This window comes from Ursus arctos, unplaced genomic scaffold, assembly GCF_023065955.2.
Source record: "Ursus arctos isolate Adak ecotype North America unplaced genomic scaffold, UrsArc2.0 scaffold_16, whole genome shotgun sequence".
NCBI classification, from domain to species: Eukaryota; Metazoa; Chordata; class Mammalia; order Carnivora; family Ursidae; genus Ursus; species Ursus arctos.
The window spans coordinates 60,657,778-60,674,031 of NW_026622830.1; the positions used below are offsets into that span (position 1 = coordinate 60,657,778).

The 16,254-nt window shown below is 40.4% G+C and overlaps 1 protein-coding gene across 1 annotated transcript in view; it reads right to left on the reverse strand.

Moving 5' to 3' along the window:
• LOC130543905 (ral guanine nucleotide dissociation stimulator-like) overlaps window positions 1-16,254 on the reverse strand; it is a 71,114-nt gene that overhangs the window by 6,862 nt on the left and 47,998 nt on the right. Inside the window, exon 3 of the mRNA XM_057313021.1 lies at window positions 24-98. Coding sequence (XP_057169004.1) covers window positions 24-98 — 75 coding nt within the window. The remainder of the gene's footprint in view (window positions 1-23; window positions 99-16,254) is intronic.

Genomic DNA, 16,254 nt, shown 5'->3' on the forward strand with positions numbered 1-16,254 from the left:
ACAGTGACATTCCCAAGACATACAGCTAGTAGGTGGGAGTCTCACTCCTGTGCTGTGCCTGGGGTGGGCATTCACCTGTTGAACTGCTGGCCCAGGACCTGTTGGGGTGAAGTGAACACATGGTATTATGCAGAAAATTGTGATATTTGATATGTTTATATCTGGGAAGAATGGTACCAGGGAGCGTACGAAATGCTCCACTGTGCCTTCTCTGAGCATCAGCATCGTGCAGGCCTCGTCCAGGGACAGGATTACTTCTTTTTCCCCACCAGAAAGACGGGGCAGGGGGGGGAGCGCAGTGTACTCAGCTTCAACTCCATGAACCACCAGGAAGATCAGGGTCTGGCGTTCAGACCAGAGACTCCCAACGCTTCGGGAACTTGTGCAAGAAAAGGGACTTGAAGGCCCGCCCAGAAAAGGGCTCTAGGCTTAAAGGTGCAATTGGCTTTAGGGGTGAAATGATAAACCATTGTTCCCTTTAACCCATTTTGTTAGTTGAGCAACAATAGCATTTCTCTCTTTTAATAGCCTTTATTAAGAACTCTATGCCTTTAAGTCATCGGTAAACATCCCTACTGCAGACAGGAGAAAGCAGAAGCTTAGCATCTCCAACGCTGCTTGAGATCATAGACGTTGGGCCTGAGAACTGTCCAGAGCATGGAATGCATGGCATTCCTCCCATGCTGATGAGGCCTGGTCTGTTCCTGACATGGGGAGAAAGGTTCAGGGGAAACCACCCTCCTTGGCAGGCCACAGGGCAGCCAATTGTTTCTAGTGTGGGTTCTGGCCTTGCCCTGATCATCTGTGGGTCCTGAGAAAGGACATGAATTTGGACCCATTCTCACCCCAGACCAGCACTGGATGTTGTTGGTGGCCTGATGCACCTGCTGCTTGTCAAAGGAGATGAAGTAGCTGAACCCTTGGAGCAGCTCATCAAAGATGTCCTGGGTGAACTCTGAAAAGATAGAGCCAGCTACCTGGGCCAGGAGGCATCAGAGGCCTTCCACCCAATCTGTGGTTCTATGTTCTGGCAGATCTAGCAGCTAAAAATGTTTGTTAAGACACTTAAGTGTTCCTTGCAGCATTGCTGAAATGGCAACAGAATTGAATCATGTCAAGTTCCACCAGCCTTGAAAGGCTGAATTACTGTGGCTGACGACCTCCTTTACGGAGGTCCAAAAAGACATATAAGGACACAGCTTGTGACCTGGTGGACCTACAATGATTTGATGTACTCTGAGAAATGACGCGTTATAGAGAAACATATAGAATGACTTCATCCCACCATTCCTTTTATGTTCAATCACCCTATTTAGTGTGAGGATTTATAAGGCCTTAGACAAGTTCTCCAAGGACAGTGGAGCTGGGTTCTACACAGGATACCTGGGTGAGTAGGGAAAATAATAAAAACAGTACAAAGACACTCATGGCTTCGGGAAAAGTAAAATAAAACACAACAAAACAAAATAACCTACGCCCCTAAACTGCAAAAAAAACATTAATTATATTCTCCACCATTCCCATATATGTGAAGAGTCTTCCTACCTTATCCCATAGCTGGTGGTGGAGGTGTAGATGTTGGGATTACTTTGTGGTTGGGCCTGAGGGACACTCATGTGGAAACACTATAGGAGGGCCCTAGGTCTGTCCCCATATTTGTGTGGGGGCCCTGGGTGTGGAGAACCCTCTTCCCATTCTCACCTCAGGCAGCACTGATCCTGGGTGGTCTGGTGCACCTGACACTTGTCTAGGGAGTTGGAATAGTTAAAGTCACAGACCAGCTCATCAATGATCTCCTGGGTGCAGCTCCGAAAATGCAGTGCCCCATATATATGGGGCCAAGAGACATTAGTGGCCTCACGGGACATTGCCACAAGGGGCCAGCCCCATTAGAAATCGTGTTCTCCAGTTAAGGCTAAGAGAAGCAGCAGAAAAGACATCCAACAAAGAGGAAGCCAGATGAAACCCTAGGGCTCATGATTAACATACAGGTGGTTGAGCTTGGTCCCCAGCACTCAGCTTCTCATCCTGCCTGCTATGACCTGGGGTGTGAACATGAAAGATGGGCCAGGTTCCAACACCTGGCAGCTTGCTTCTGCCCAGGAAGGGCATCCTTCCTCTGCCCCCTCCTCTACACACACATACACATACACACACACACTTAGTGAGGGGCAAGAGGTGTGGGCCTGCTGAAGTAGGATCACTGTTGTTGCCTGCTCTCCAGTGGGCTGCTCTGAGCTGCCCTGTGTTACCTGTTGGTGTCTCCTGCCACATGTCCAGAGGGCTCGGAAAAGCGGGCTGAGACGACGACTACAATGATGTGAAAGTCTTTCTCTCTGGACTTTCTGGGCCAAAGCCCCTGAAAGTAGGAATACAGCAACAGAACATCTTGTTCTCTTGAACGTCTCGAGTCAAGTGAGCTGGAAAGCAGGCTTTCTTTGAATGGATGTGCCTGGTTACCAGAGTTCTAAGTTCAATTGGGGCCTATCACCAAGGAAGTGAGGTCGCTTCTTCAAGATTCCAGTACCTTGGCCTCTGCCGTCTCTTGGCAATGAACTGTTTACTTTTCTCCCCCATGTCATCTCCTTAACTGTACACTATGAGCCAAAAATACCATAGCCACCACTCTCTGGAAATGTAACCAGGGTCTGAGGTTTCAGGAGACAGAGCTGAATTCAGACCTTTTTTCTTTGTTTTCCCAGTTCTGAGTCCTAAATCATTGTGTCTCTCACATATTCCCCACTTTCCCAAGCTGCTTAGTGGGGATCAGGCTAAAATCCACTTCTTAGAGACATCATCAGGTGTATGTGGATAATGTAACATGGGTGGGGTGGTCCCCTGTGTATCTGAAGCACAATTTTCAGGATGGAAGAATTACAAGAAGGGGTGGGACTTGGCATGGAGGGCCGCTCAACAGAGGCCTGGGTTCCAACAATGTAATATTGGAACACTTTCCCACTTGGCCTTGTGTAAATGTGGGCACTATGATGGGGTGGAAATGAACGAAGAAGCAGATATTGCTGTCCTCTGTAGTTAAACTGTTCAATTGTTTCCCATTATATTTAGAATGAGACCCAGTTGCCTCATTTTTTTAAAATTTTTAAAAAAGATTTTATTTATTTATTTGACAGAGAGAGACGGCCAGCGAGAGAGGGAACACAAGCAGGGGGAGTGGGAGAGGAAGAAGCAGGCTCCTAGCGGAGGAGCCTGATGTGGGGCTCGATCCCATAACGCCAGGATCACGCCCTGAGCCGAAGACAGACGCTTAAGGACTGCGCTACCCAGGCGCCCCAGTTGCCTCATTTTTGTCTATGAGGGGCGCAGCCTTCACAGTGGCTCCCACCGATCCAGACTTGTGGTATAGGCATCACTCTCTACCCATTAGGTGGTTAGTTACTGGCTTCTGACCAATAGGATGCAGCCAATGTGATGAAATGTGATGTCTAAGTTTCAACTGCAAAGAGTTTCTAACTTCCTAGTTACTTTTCTTGTGGTCTGCGTCTCACTCCCTTTCCCTTTTTCTTCTTGATCTCTGAACCAAAAATCGAGCACAGATATTTTGAACTGCCCTGTGTAGAAGCACACATGGCAGAGAACCTGGCCTGTGCCAAGGCCAGAAGACACAAAGGAACTCAGATTCTGAGTCCAAACAGCTTCCCGAATCATGTGAGCCAACTTGGGAGAAAATCCTCTGCCAGTCTAGCCTCAGTCACTGCTACAGCCTCTGACACACCTTGAGCCTGGGGAACTATGCTTATTTGAGCCTGGACTCCTCACCCACAAAAACTGTGAGAAATTAAATATATACATTTTAAGATTCAGGATACTGGGGCAAGGCAGTAACATAGGAACAATAGATAAGTAACAGTCTCCCAGGCCTCAGCACCTCTCCCTGCCTTCCTCCCTCCCCTCTGCTCTCCTCCTAGTGTCCCTCCAGCCACGGGGGCTGCCTTTTTCACCTCCTCTGGCCAAACCAGCTCTGTTAGTGAGTGTCTGCAACAGCGGTCCCTTCTTTCTGACACACTGCACACAGACTTGTGCAGGTCTAGCTCCCTTTTGTCAATCTGTTTTCAGCAATGTCACCCTCAGTGAGGCCTTTCATATTTTCCTATCCAATGACTTCCCAGCCTTCCTTCATTACACACTTCAGTCGTCGTATATAGCACTTGCTCTTTTCTTTCACGTCTTTGGTTTGTGCTTTGTCCATCTCTAGACCGTGAGCCCCTAAAAGCAGGGAGCTCTTGGTATTTTCAGCTCTCCTCATGGGTCCACCAAGGTACCTGGCATAGGGGAGTGCTTAGGGTATAGTTACTGAATGAATAACTGAGAAGATCTTGGAGCCCACCTCCCCTTTTAACAAGCTAGACTGTAGGGAGAAGCGCAACTAAAAGTTTCGAGCTGTTTCTGGGCAAGGGGACAACCACAATGGCCTCTGCCTGACTCTTCCTTCTCCAGTATCTCCAGCAGAACTGATGAGGCACCACGGACAAGGAAGCACCCTGCATCACGTTCTCTGTCTCTAGTGGTACAGCCCCAGGCAGGCACAGCACCAAAGAAAGGGGTGCTTTTATCTGGGTGTCCTCAAGGCAGTGGCTTTCCAGAGTCAGAGTGGCAAAGGAGCAGGATCTCCAGGCTCCAAGAGCAGAATAAGGGACCACAGAAACCTCCCTTTCCTCCTTTTTCTGGCCACTCCCATGGTGTCCTCTTTACTATTCCAGCACCCTCACCTCAGCCAGAAGAGTGATTCTGCACCCACCCTTGTATGTCCAAACGAGGACCCTGAAGGTCTAATGGAGACTGGTCTTGCCCCTGGACCCCAGAGACAGTGTTCAGTGCTCTGGCACTTTCCCAGAGAACATAAACAAATGATAAGCAGGTATGCGCAAGCCCAAAGCGCAATGACCTATCACATCAATTGGAGCAGCTGTCATAACAACGACAAGAGACAACAAATGCTGGTGAGGATGTGGAGCAAAGGAGCCTATGCGCACTGGCGCCGGCACTGTGCAAAACAGTATGGAGCGTCCTCAACACACTGAACACAGAACCACGGTATGTGCAGCAGCTCCACGTCTGGGAACATTCCATAGAAAACAAAGGAATATGTCTAAGAAATACCTGCACTTCCATGTGCAAGAAGCTTTATTTACCATAGCTGAGACAAGGAAAACATCAGTGCCCATTAGTGGTGAATGGATAAAGAAGTGTTACCTACATAATGGAATATTAATCAGCCATAAGAAAAGGAAATCCTGCTAAGTGTGATAACAGTTTTGGACTTAGAGGCATTATGCCAAGTGAAACAAGTGAGACACAGAAAGGCAAACACTATATATGTGTAGGTATAGATATATATAGGGAGATAGATACTATATAGATGATAGATACATAGACATTTTCCCCTTTTATGTGGAATCTAAAACAAAGAAAAGAAAAGGCGGAAAACTAATTCAGAAGAACAGATCAGATTAAAGTAACAAGAAACAGAGGGGAGGGTGGGGGCAGGGATTGAGTGAATGGTGAAAAGGTACAAACTTCCAGTTTTAAGATAAATAACAGGGATTTACAGTACAACATGATGACTGCAGTTGATACCGCTCTATGGTTTGAGAGGTGTTAAGAGAGTAAATTCTGAGAGTTCTTATCACATAATACCTTACACATACACAGTGTGTCAATTATATACAGTGATCAATTATATCAATAAAACTGGGCAAAAAATATTTTAATATTCATAATGGGCATCAGGAAAGTTGACTTGGTAAAAATAATGACACATAAGCAAAATGTAAAACAGCAGAACCCACAGTCAGTAGACTATGATATGGATAAAAAATCCAAGCCATTTGCATAAAAAATTGATTCTGATTTTTAAAATCAGTGAATTAAAGTTAAAGTAGATAAAATAGAATTTTAAATTGTGCTACATTTTTAAAAATTGATCAAGGAATAAAATGTCTTATTAAATTAACTCTGAAAATACCGTTTTGAAAAAATTTTCATGTTTTGGAAAATTCTGATTTTAAGCTTTTAAGTGGGCACAGAATGAGAACATTTTGTTGGATCAAAGTTGTCTCCAGGAAAATGGGTGAGACAAAATAGCAGCACCAAAATGGCAAGACTAAATTGTCCTGTGTTCATTTCTCTGTATTTGCAGTTTTTAAAGAAAAAATATTTTTATTGACATACAATACACATAATCAAAAATCTACCATCTACCGTCTACAAATCTACCATTTATAGGTTTATATTTCATTAAGTACATTAAGTTCATGGAATACATTTTAAATGTATTAAATGCATTAATACCCTTTCTACAACCTCCGTCTAACCCAACTTCACATCTCATTTCATCTTGTGAAACTAAAACTCTACACCATGAATCAGAAACTTACCATTACTGCCTCATTCCAGCCCTTGGCAACACCATTCTACTTTCTGTCTTTATGAATCTACTTTGGGTAGGTCCCAAAAGTGGAGTCAAAGCTTGCATTTTTATGAATGCACTTAATGTAAAAGTTCACCCATGTTGTGGCATATGTCAGTGTTTTCTTCCTCTTCTGAGATATTATTCATTCTTATTCCATCGTGTGTATAAACAACATCTGTTTCTCCTTGGACAGATAGTGGATTGTTTTCACGGTTTAGTTATTATGACTAATGATGGCATGAAAATGTATGTTCAGACAGATCTTCAAGACCATGGTGTCAATTAATTTGGGTATATACCCCAAAAGCAGAATTACTGGAACACAGGGTAAGTCTAATTTTAATTTTTTTTAAGAACTACCATACTGATTTCACAACTATGCTCAAATATTCCTACCACACACAATGAACAAGGTTTCAATTTCTCCATATCTTTGCCAACACTTGTTCTTTTCTTCTAATTCTTTGTGTGTGTGTGTGTGTGGAAGAGTCATCTTGATGAAAAATGCTATTTCACTGCTTTTTTAAATGTGGATTTCTGAGGCATCTGGGTGGCTTAGCCATTAAGCATCTGCCTTTGGCTCAGGTCATGATCCCAGGGTCCTGGGATCAAGCCCCGCATCAGGCTCCCTGCTCAGTGGGAAGCCTGCTTCTCCCTCTCACACTCCCCTTGCTTGTGTTCCCTCTCTCGCTGTCTCTCTCTGTCAAATAAATATTTTTTAAAATAAGTAAATAAAATAAAATGTGGATTTCCCTAAAAATTAGTGAGTCAAGTATCTTTTCAAATTCCTTTTCATGTGCGTGTCTTTGAGGATGTGTATTCACATTTTTTTGCACATTGACACATTACATTTGGTTTGGTTTTTGTTGCTGAGTTTATGTGTTCTCTGTATATTCCGGATATTGAGCCCCTTTCAGACACATGGTTTGCACTACGGTCTCCCGTCTTGTGGATTGTGTTTTAACCTCAGTGATAATGCCTTTTAAGTTGTTTCTATTTTGATCTTCTGCTTAGATGATCTGTCCATTGTTGTGAGTGAAGTGGTGAAGTCTCCCACCATTAACGTATTTTATAGATAAGTTTTTTTACTTTGGTTATTAATTGGTTTATATAATTGACTGCTCCCACACTGGAAGCATAGAAATTTATAATTTTTAAGTCTTCTTGCTGGATAGGCCCTTTAAGTATGATACGGTGTCCCCCTACATCTCTTACTACAGCCGTTAGTTTAAAATCTAATCTGTTTGATATGAAGATTGCTACCCCAGCTTTCTTTTGAGGTGCATTAGTGTGGTAAATTGTTCTTCATCCTTTCACTTTCAATCTGGAGGGGCTTTAGGTTCAAACCGAGTCTATTGTAGACAACATACGGATAGGTCTTACTTTTAAAATCCAATCTTGTACTGTTTGTCTTCTTATTGGAACATTCAGAGCATTTACATTCAGAATATGTATTGAAAGCTATGAATTTAGTGCCATTGTATTTAAAATCCCTGTTTCTGTAGATTGTCTCTGTTACTTTCTGGTCTGTTACCCTCGGGATCTGTTCGCCTGCAGTATCCCCCTTATTATTTCTTGTAGGGATGGCTTGGTGGTCATATGTTCTTTCAGTTTGTCTATCCTGGAAACTCTTTATCTCTCCTTCCATTCTGAATGATAGCATTGCTAAATAAGGTACTCGGCTCCATTTTCTTCTCATTTATTACCCTGCCCTTTCTCGCCTGCCAGGTTTCTGTGGACAGGTCTGATGTTATTCTGATGTTCCTCCCTCCGTATGTAAGAAATCCCTTCCCTCTAGCTACTCTCTGCATAGCTTCCTTGGTTTTAGGATTTGCAAGCTTCACTATTATATGTCGTGGTGTTGAACTATTTTTATTGATTTGAGGAGGAGTCCTCTCTGCCTCTTGGACGTGAATGCATGCTTCTTTCCCCAGATTTGGGAAGTTCTCAGCCATGATTTGATCAAATATACCTTCCAGCCCGCCTTCTTTGTCCTAATGATCCTGATATTGGTTCTTTCCAATGTACCATTAAATTCTCTAAGTCTCTCTTCATGTGTTGTGGGTTGTTTTTCTCTATTTTCTTCAATTTCCTTCCTTTCCATCAGCCCATCTTCTAGATCACTTATTATCTTTGCTGCCTCACTGACCCTGGCTGTCAGAGCGTCCAATTCAGCCTGCATCGCATGCATAGCATTTTTAAGTTCAGCCTGATTAGATCTCATTTCTGCCCTCATATATTATATATTGTCATTAATGCTTTTTCCTACCCTAGCTATTGATTTTACGATTGCCATCCTGAACGCTACCTCTGACATCATGCTTATATCCTTAAAATTAGTTCTGTGGCAGAGGACATGGTCTCCGGTTCTTTTCTTTGTTGAGAGTTCTCCTTCTAGTCATTCTATTGAGGGATGGTTGAGCGAATACACAGAGTCCAAAATATCAACCACAAACCAAGGAAGACGCCCTCTAGAAAATACTCCAAGTGGTCGGAAGCTACCACAGATACCCAAACAAAGTCACGATTATCCAAAACAGTCATTACAGTGGGGCAGAGAGACTATAAGCACTCAGGGTGGACAAGGCGGGGTGATCTGTCTGTTCCTGATTGATTTTTGGTCTCTGTCTTAGAAGACACCATGTCCCAAAATTGCAAACAATCTGGAACTTATATATAAAACATATATATAACATATATCATATACATTTCACATACATAACAAAATGGAGTAGTGTGAAAAGGATTGGTATGAGGTATAAAAAGTATAAAAGGTAGATATGAAAATATAAAAACCCACTTCAAATCATAAATTGGGAAATAAGAGTATGTGAGATGGTAACAAGGTAAAAAAAATTAAATAAATGTAAAATTTTAGCTTGAAGTATAAATGAGTCTTGAGGGAACACCTGGACCTCAATATATTAGTTTCCCCTGGCGCTGGAGTTTTGCAGTCCTGTAGGAAATAAGCGTGTCACTTACCTGTTCTTCCGGTCTGTCTTCTGGGGGAGGGGCCTGCTGCTTGGCTGTTCAGGCTGCTCTGCCTGGTTGGCCTTTCACCACCCCTTGTCAGGGGGTTGGGTTTAACATGAGGAGGTTGTCTGTGTGGCTTTGTTCCCTGGCAGATTTCCATGCCTCCTTAGAGGGTCAGAGGAAATACGGCTGTGCAGAAAACTCTGGCCTAGGGCAGCAAGATCACGGTCACCTTTCTTCAATGAAACTTCCAGGTCAAAACATCTCCACTTGGAAAAAAACCTGTCAGCCAAGAATGCTTTATTTGGAAAAGCTGTCCTTCAGAAATAAAGGAGAGATAAAGACTTTTCCAAACAAAGAAAAGCTAAATGAGTTCCTCACTACTAGACCTGCCGTAAGGGAAGAATTAACACCTATACTACTTAAACTCTTCCAAAAATATCAACATAAGAGGAATACACACAAACACATTTTAAGAGGCCAGTATCACCATGATACCAAAACCAAATAAAAAGACTACAAGAAAAGAAAATTATATACTGGTGTCCCCGATGAATATAGATGAAAAAATTCTCTTTAAGTATTAACAGACTGAATTCAGCAGCATCTTAAAGGACCATATACCACGATCAACTGGGATTTGTCCAGGGGGTGCAAGGATGGTTCAACATATGCAAATCAATCACTGTGTGACACATCACATTAACAGAATGAAAGATAAAAATCATATGAATATCTCAATAGATACAGAAAAAGCATTTGACATGCATTTGACAAAGTACAACATGCATTCATGATAAAAACCCTCAACAAATTGGATCGTGAAGAAACGTACCTCAACACAATAAAGGCCACATACGGCAAACCCACAGCTACGGCAAACATCACACTCATTGGTGAAAGACTGAAAATTTGTCATGTAAGATGGGGAACAAGACAAGGGTGCCCACTCTCAACACTCCTATTCAATACAGTACTCGAAGTCCTAGCAGAACCATCAGACAAGACAAAGAAATCATAGGCATAAAAATTGGGAAGGGAGAAGTTAAAACTGTCTCTATTTGCAGGTGACATATAGAAATCCTAAAGACTATAAAAACAACCCTGTTAGGTCTAATCAATGAATTCAGTAAAGTTGTAGGATAGAAAATAAATGTACACCTAGCAGTAGCATTCCTATACACCAACAACAAACTACCTGAAAAAGATATAAGGGAAAAGATACAAAGAACATTTATGTTAGGGAGAAAAACAACAAAATACTTAGAAATAAACTTGAGCATGGAGGTGAAAGATCTCTTCACGGAAAACAAGACATTGATGACAGATACAAAAAAAGAAACCCACCAATGAATTGAATGGTATTGCATGTTTATGAATTGCAAGAAATAATGTTAATTACCCAAGCCACCAATAGACTCAATGAATTTCCTATCAAGATTCCAATGACTTTTTTGCAGTAAGAAAAAAAAAAAATCCTAAAATTTGAATGAAACAATGAAAGACTTTGGATAACCGAAACAATCTCTAGAAAGAAGAATAAAGCTGGAGGCATCACACTGCCTGATTTCAACTGTATTATAAAGCTATAGTAAATCAAAATCTTATGGTAGTGGCATAAAAACAGACACATAGACTAATGAACACAAGAGAGAGCCCAGAAATAAACCCAGACACATACGGTTTTTGAGAAGGGAGGCATTCTCAATGGAGAAAAATAAAACAGCTTCTTCAGTAAATGATGCTGGGAGAAGTGGATATTCACATGTCAAAGAACAAAACTGGACCCCTATCTTACATCATCCACAAAAATTTACTCAAAATAGATAAAAGACTTACAGGGAAGACCTGAAATCATAAAATTCCTACAAGAAAACATAGAGAATAAACTACTTGACATTGGTCTTGGTAAGTATATTTTAAAAATAACACCAAAAGCACGAGCAACAAAATAAAAAAAAAAAAAAAAAGTGGTACTACACTCAAGAGCCTCACAGTGAAAGAAATAATCAACAAAATGAAAATGCAACATATGGAATGGGAAAATATTTGCAAATCATGTATCTGAAGAGAAATTAATACCTAAAATATATACATAACTCATACAACTCAGTTGTATGTAAAAAAAAGAAAGAAAGAAAGAAAGAAAGAAAGTAAAAAAATAAAGAAAAGAAAAAAGAAACCAACTAAAGAAAGGACCAAGGACCTAAATAGACATTTCTCCAGAGAAGACAAATGGACAACCAGCACATAAAAAAGGTGTTCAGGGGCGCCTGGGTGGCATAGCGGTTAAGCGTCTGCCTTCGGCTCAGGGCGTGATCCCGGCGTTATGGGATCGAGCCCCACATCAGGCTCCTCCGCTATGAGCCTGCTTCTTCCTCTCCCACTCCCCCTGCTTGTGTTCCCTCTCTCGCTGGCTGTCTGTATCTCTGTCAGATAAATAAATAAAATCTTAAAAAAAAAAAAAAAAGGTGTTCAACATCTAATCTTTACGAAGACACAAATCAAAACCACAAAAACCACAACGAGATATCATTCTTGTTAGAATAATTATTATCAAAATGACAAAAGATAACAAATGTTGATGAAGTACATGTAGAAAAAAGGGAACTCCTGTGCACTGTTGGTGGGAATGTAAATTGGCATAGCCAGTATGGAAAGAACTATGAACTTTCTTCAAATATTAAAAATAAAATAACCAAAGGATCCCGCAATTCCACTTCTGGTTACATAGCTGAACAAAATGAGATTAACATGTTGAAAAAAAAGAAGTTAGCCTGTTGAAGAAGTATTGCCACCCCATGTTCATAGCAGCATTATTTACAATAGCCAAGATATGGAAACAACCTGTATCTATCAACAGAGTAATGGATAAAGAAAATGTAGTCTGTATATCCAATGGAATACTATTCAGCCATAAAAATAAGGAAATCCTGTCATTTGAGACCGCACGGATGGTCCTTGAGGACATTATACTAAATAAGTCAGCAGAGAAAGACAAATACTAGATGATCTCACTTATATGTGGACCCTAAAACATAAAACAAATAGAAAAACAAATAGAAAAAGAGATCAGATTTATGGTTACCAGAGGCACGGGGTGACGGGAGGGAAAACTGAATGAAGGGGATCAAAGGTACAAACCACAGCTGTAAGTCCTGAGAATGTCATGTGCTACACAATCACTGTAGTTAACACTGCTGCATGTTGTAGCTGAAAGTTGCTGTCCTCTAGTTCAACCTCATTGAAATATTAGGAATCCCAAGCTTAATCCGAACGGTTTGAGCCCAAGGTCACAGAGCTCCCACATTGCTGTTTTCAATTGCTACCATAATACAGAACACTTGGAAGGAGCATCTATATTCCAGGAACACAGCCAAATATCCTTTATTCACTAACTCTTCTGACCCTGTGACTCCATACCCTTTACTTGTCGTAGTCAGAATTCAGTTAGATAGAAACTGCCTTTCTGATTCTAACAGTACTAACGCACTATGTTTTCAACACAAGCTGCCTATAATATAGTTTAAAGTATATTTATGATGTGTATGAAAAATAAAAAAAATTATTAGATGATAGTTAAGGTCCCAGAGGCTCGACAAATTCCACAGTTCTCAAAAATATGGCCCCAAAGCCAGCAGCATTACCTACACATTTGTCAGAAATGCAAATACTCTAGCCCTCGAGAGAACTATTGAATCAGAATCCAGTGGGATTTACCTTTGGCATCAACAAGTCTTCCAGGCAATTCTAATGCACACCAAAGTTTGAGAAACACTGCTTTAATTGTTTTCATTGTTTGCACAAAGACAAGGGTGGATAATTAGTCATAGTCATCTCCATAAACTCAATAAAAGCAACGGATTAAAAAAATACAGGCAAACTCACATATCTCATACGGAAAATTTACAATTTATAAAAAATTCTACAATATGCTTTAGAAGCTTAAAGAAAAGTGTGAGGACACATGAAACCTCATGATATATTTGGGTTTTGTGATGAGCACTGAGTGTTATACACAACAGATGAATTACTGAACTCTAAAGATATTTAGGTGTTTTTTTTTTTTAAAGATTTTATTTTATTTATTCGACAGAGATAGAGACAGCCAGCGAGAGAGGGAACACAAGCAGGGGGAGTGGGAGAGAAAGAAGCAGGCTCATAGCAGAAGAGCCTGATGTGGGGCTCGATCCCATAACGCCGGGATCACGCCCTGAGCCGAAGGCAGATGCTTAACCGCTGTGCCACCCAGGCGCCCCAAAAGATATTTAGGTTTTGTTTTAATTTATGACTGAATGTAGTGTTCATTTCTGTTTCATAAATGGATTTAAAAAACCACATATGCCTAGTAATAAATGAAACCTCAAGAAACTAGATGAGTCTCAAACAAACAACCTAACTTTACCCCTTAAGGCACTGGAAAGAGAACACATCAGGCCAAAGTTATTAGAAGGAAAGAAATAACAAAGATTAGAGCAGGGAAAAATGAAGCGGGACTAAAAGGATAATGGAGTATACCAACGAAACTAAGAACTGATTCTCTGAAAATAAAATTGACAAGCCTTTACCTAGATTTCCCCCACCCCCAAAAACAAGGAGAGAGAGAGAGGGAGAGACAGAACTCATATAAAAAATGAAAGAGTGATACCAGAGAAATGCCAAAGATCATAAGAAACTACTCTGAACAATTATATACAAAAAATTGGACAATCTAAGGGAAATTGATAAAACTCCCAGAAACATACAACTTGCTAAGACTGAATCCTGATGAAATGGAAAATCTGAACAGATTATTAGTAAGCAGGTTGAATCAGTAATTGAAAACCTCCAAAAAACAAAACTCCAGGACTAGATGGTTTCACAGGTGAATTCTACAAAATATTCAAAAAGGAATTAATACTCAAATTCTTCCAAAAAATAAAGGAGGAGGGAATTCTTCCAAACTCATTTTATAAAACTGGAATTCTTCTGATACCTGATCCAGACAAGGATTCTGCAAGAAAAACATTACAGGCCAATATTCCTAATATACACTTACAAAAATCCTCAACAAAATATTAGCAAACCAAATTCAGTAATACACTAAAAGGATCATATACACATATCTAGAAAAGTGTTGTTACAGCTGATGTCAGAGAAATTATCTGTGCTCTCTTCTAAAATTTTTATGGTTTCAGGTCTCATATTTAGGTCCTTAAGCTTTTTGAGTTAATTTTTGTCTATGGTGGAAAAAAAGTGGTCCAGTTTCATTCTTCTGCACGTTGCTGTCCAGTTTCCCCAAGATCATCTGCTGAAGCGGCTTTATTTTCCCCACTGTATACTTTTGTGGCCTTTGTTGAAGATTAATTGACCATATAGTTGTGGAATTATTTCTGAGCTTCCTATTCTGTCCTATCGCTCTGTGTGTCTATTTTTGTGCCAGTACCATACTGTTTTGATTACTACATGTTTGTACCGTAAATTAAAGTTTGGAATTGTGATACTTCCAGCCATGTTCCAGGATATTTAGGATTTTTTGCGACTCCATACAAATTCTAGGTCTGTTCTGGTTCAGTGGAAAATGCTGTTGGTGTTTGATAGGGATTGCCTTAAATCTGTGGATTAGATAGTATGGACATTTTAGGAATATTAATTCTTCCAATCGACAAACATCGAATGTCTTTACTTTCTGTGTGTGTGTCATGACTTTAAATCAGTGTATTTATAGTTTTCAGAGTCCCGGTCTTAAAGCCTCTTTCATTAAATTTATTCCCAAGTGTGTGTGTGTGTGTGTGTGTGTGTGTGTGTGTGTGTGTTTAATCGTTGGTGCAGTTGTAAATGGGATTACTTTCTCAATTTCTCTTTCTGCTATTTCATTCTTAGTGCGTAGAGATGGAACAGATCTGTGTATTAATTTTGCATCTTGTAATTTTACTGAATTTATGAGTTCTAGTGACTTTTTTTTTTGATAGGGTCCTTAGAGTTTTCTAGATATAGTATCGTGCTATCGTGCTATACACGAATAGTGACAGTTTTACTTCTCCCTTACCAATTTAGATGCCTTTTCTTTCTTTTCCTGGTCTGACTGCTGAGGTCAGGACTTGCAGTACTATATTAAACAAAAGTGCTGGGAGTGCACATCCTTGTCTTCTTTCTGATCTTAGAAGCAAAACTTTTAGTTTTTCACCACTGAGTATGACGTTAGCTGTGTGTTTTAGATATATGGTTACTGTTATTATTTTGGGGTACGTTCCCTCTAATCTTACTTTGTTGAGCATTTTTGTCATCACTGGGTGCTGTACCTTGTCAAATGCTTTTTTTTTTTTTTGAAATGATCATATGGTTTATATCCTTTACTCTTGTTAATGTGATGTATCATGTTGATTGATTTGTGAATATCGAACACCTTTGCATTGCTGGAAAAATCCTACTTAATTGTGGTAAATAATTTTTTAATGTATCAGATTTGGTTTGCTAATATTTTGTAGACAGTTTTTGTATCTGTGTTCCTCAGAGATATTGGCCTGTTGGTTTTTTCCCCCCTTTTTTGGTAGTGTCTTTATCTGCTTTTGGTATCATGGTAATGCTGGCTTTGTAGAACGAATTTGGAAACTTCCCTTCTTCCATTTTTCAGAATAGTTTGAGGTGAGTAGGTATTAACTCCTATTTGAATTCGGTAGAACTCACCTGTGAAGCCATCTGATCCAAGACATTGGTTTTGTGGGAGTTTTTTGATTACTGGTTCATTTCACTGCTAGTAGCTTGTTCAATTTTCTATTCCCGACTTAGCTTGGGAAGTTTATATGTTATTAGGATAAACCTTTCTTCTGGGGAAGGAGAAAAGATGGCGGAGGAGTAGGGGACCCCTTTCT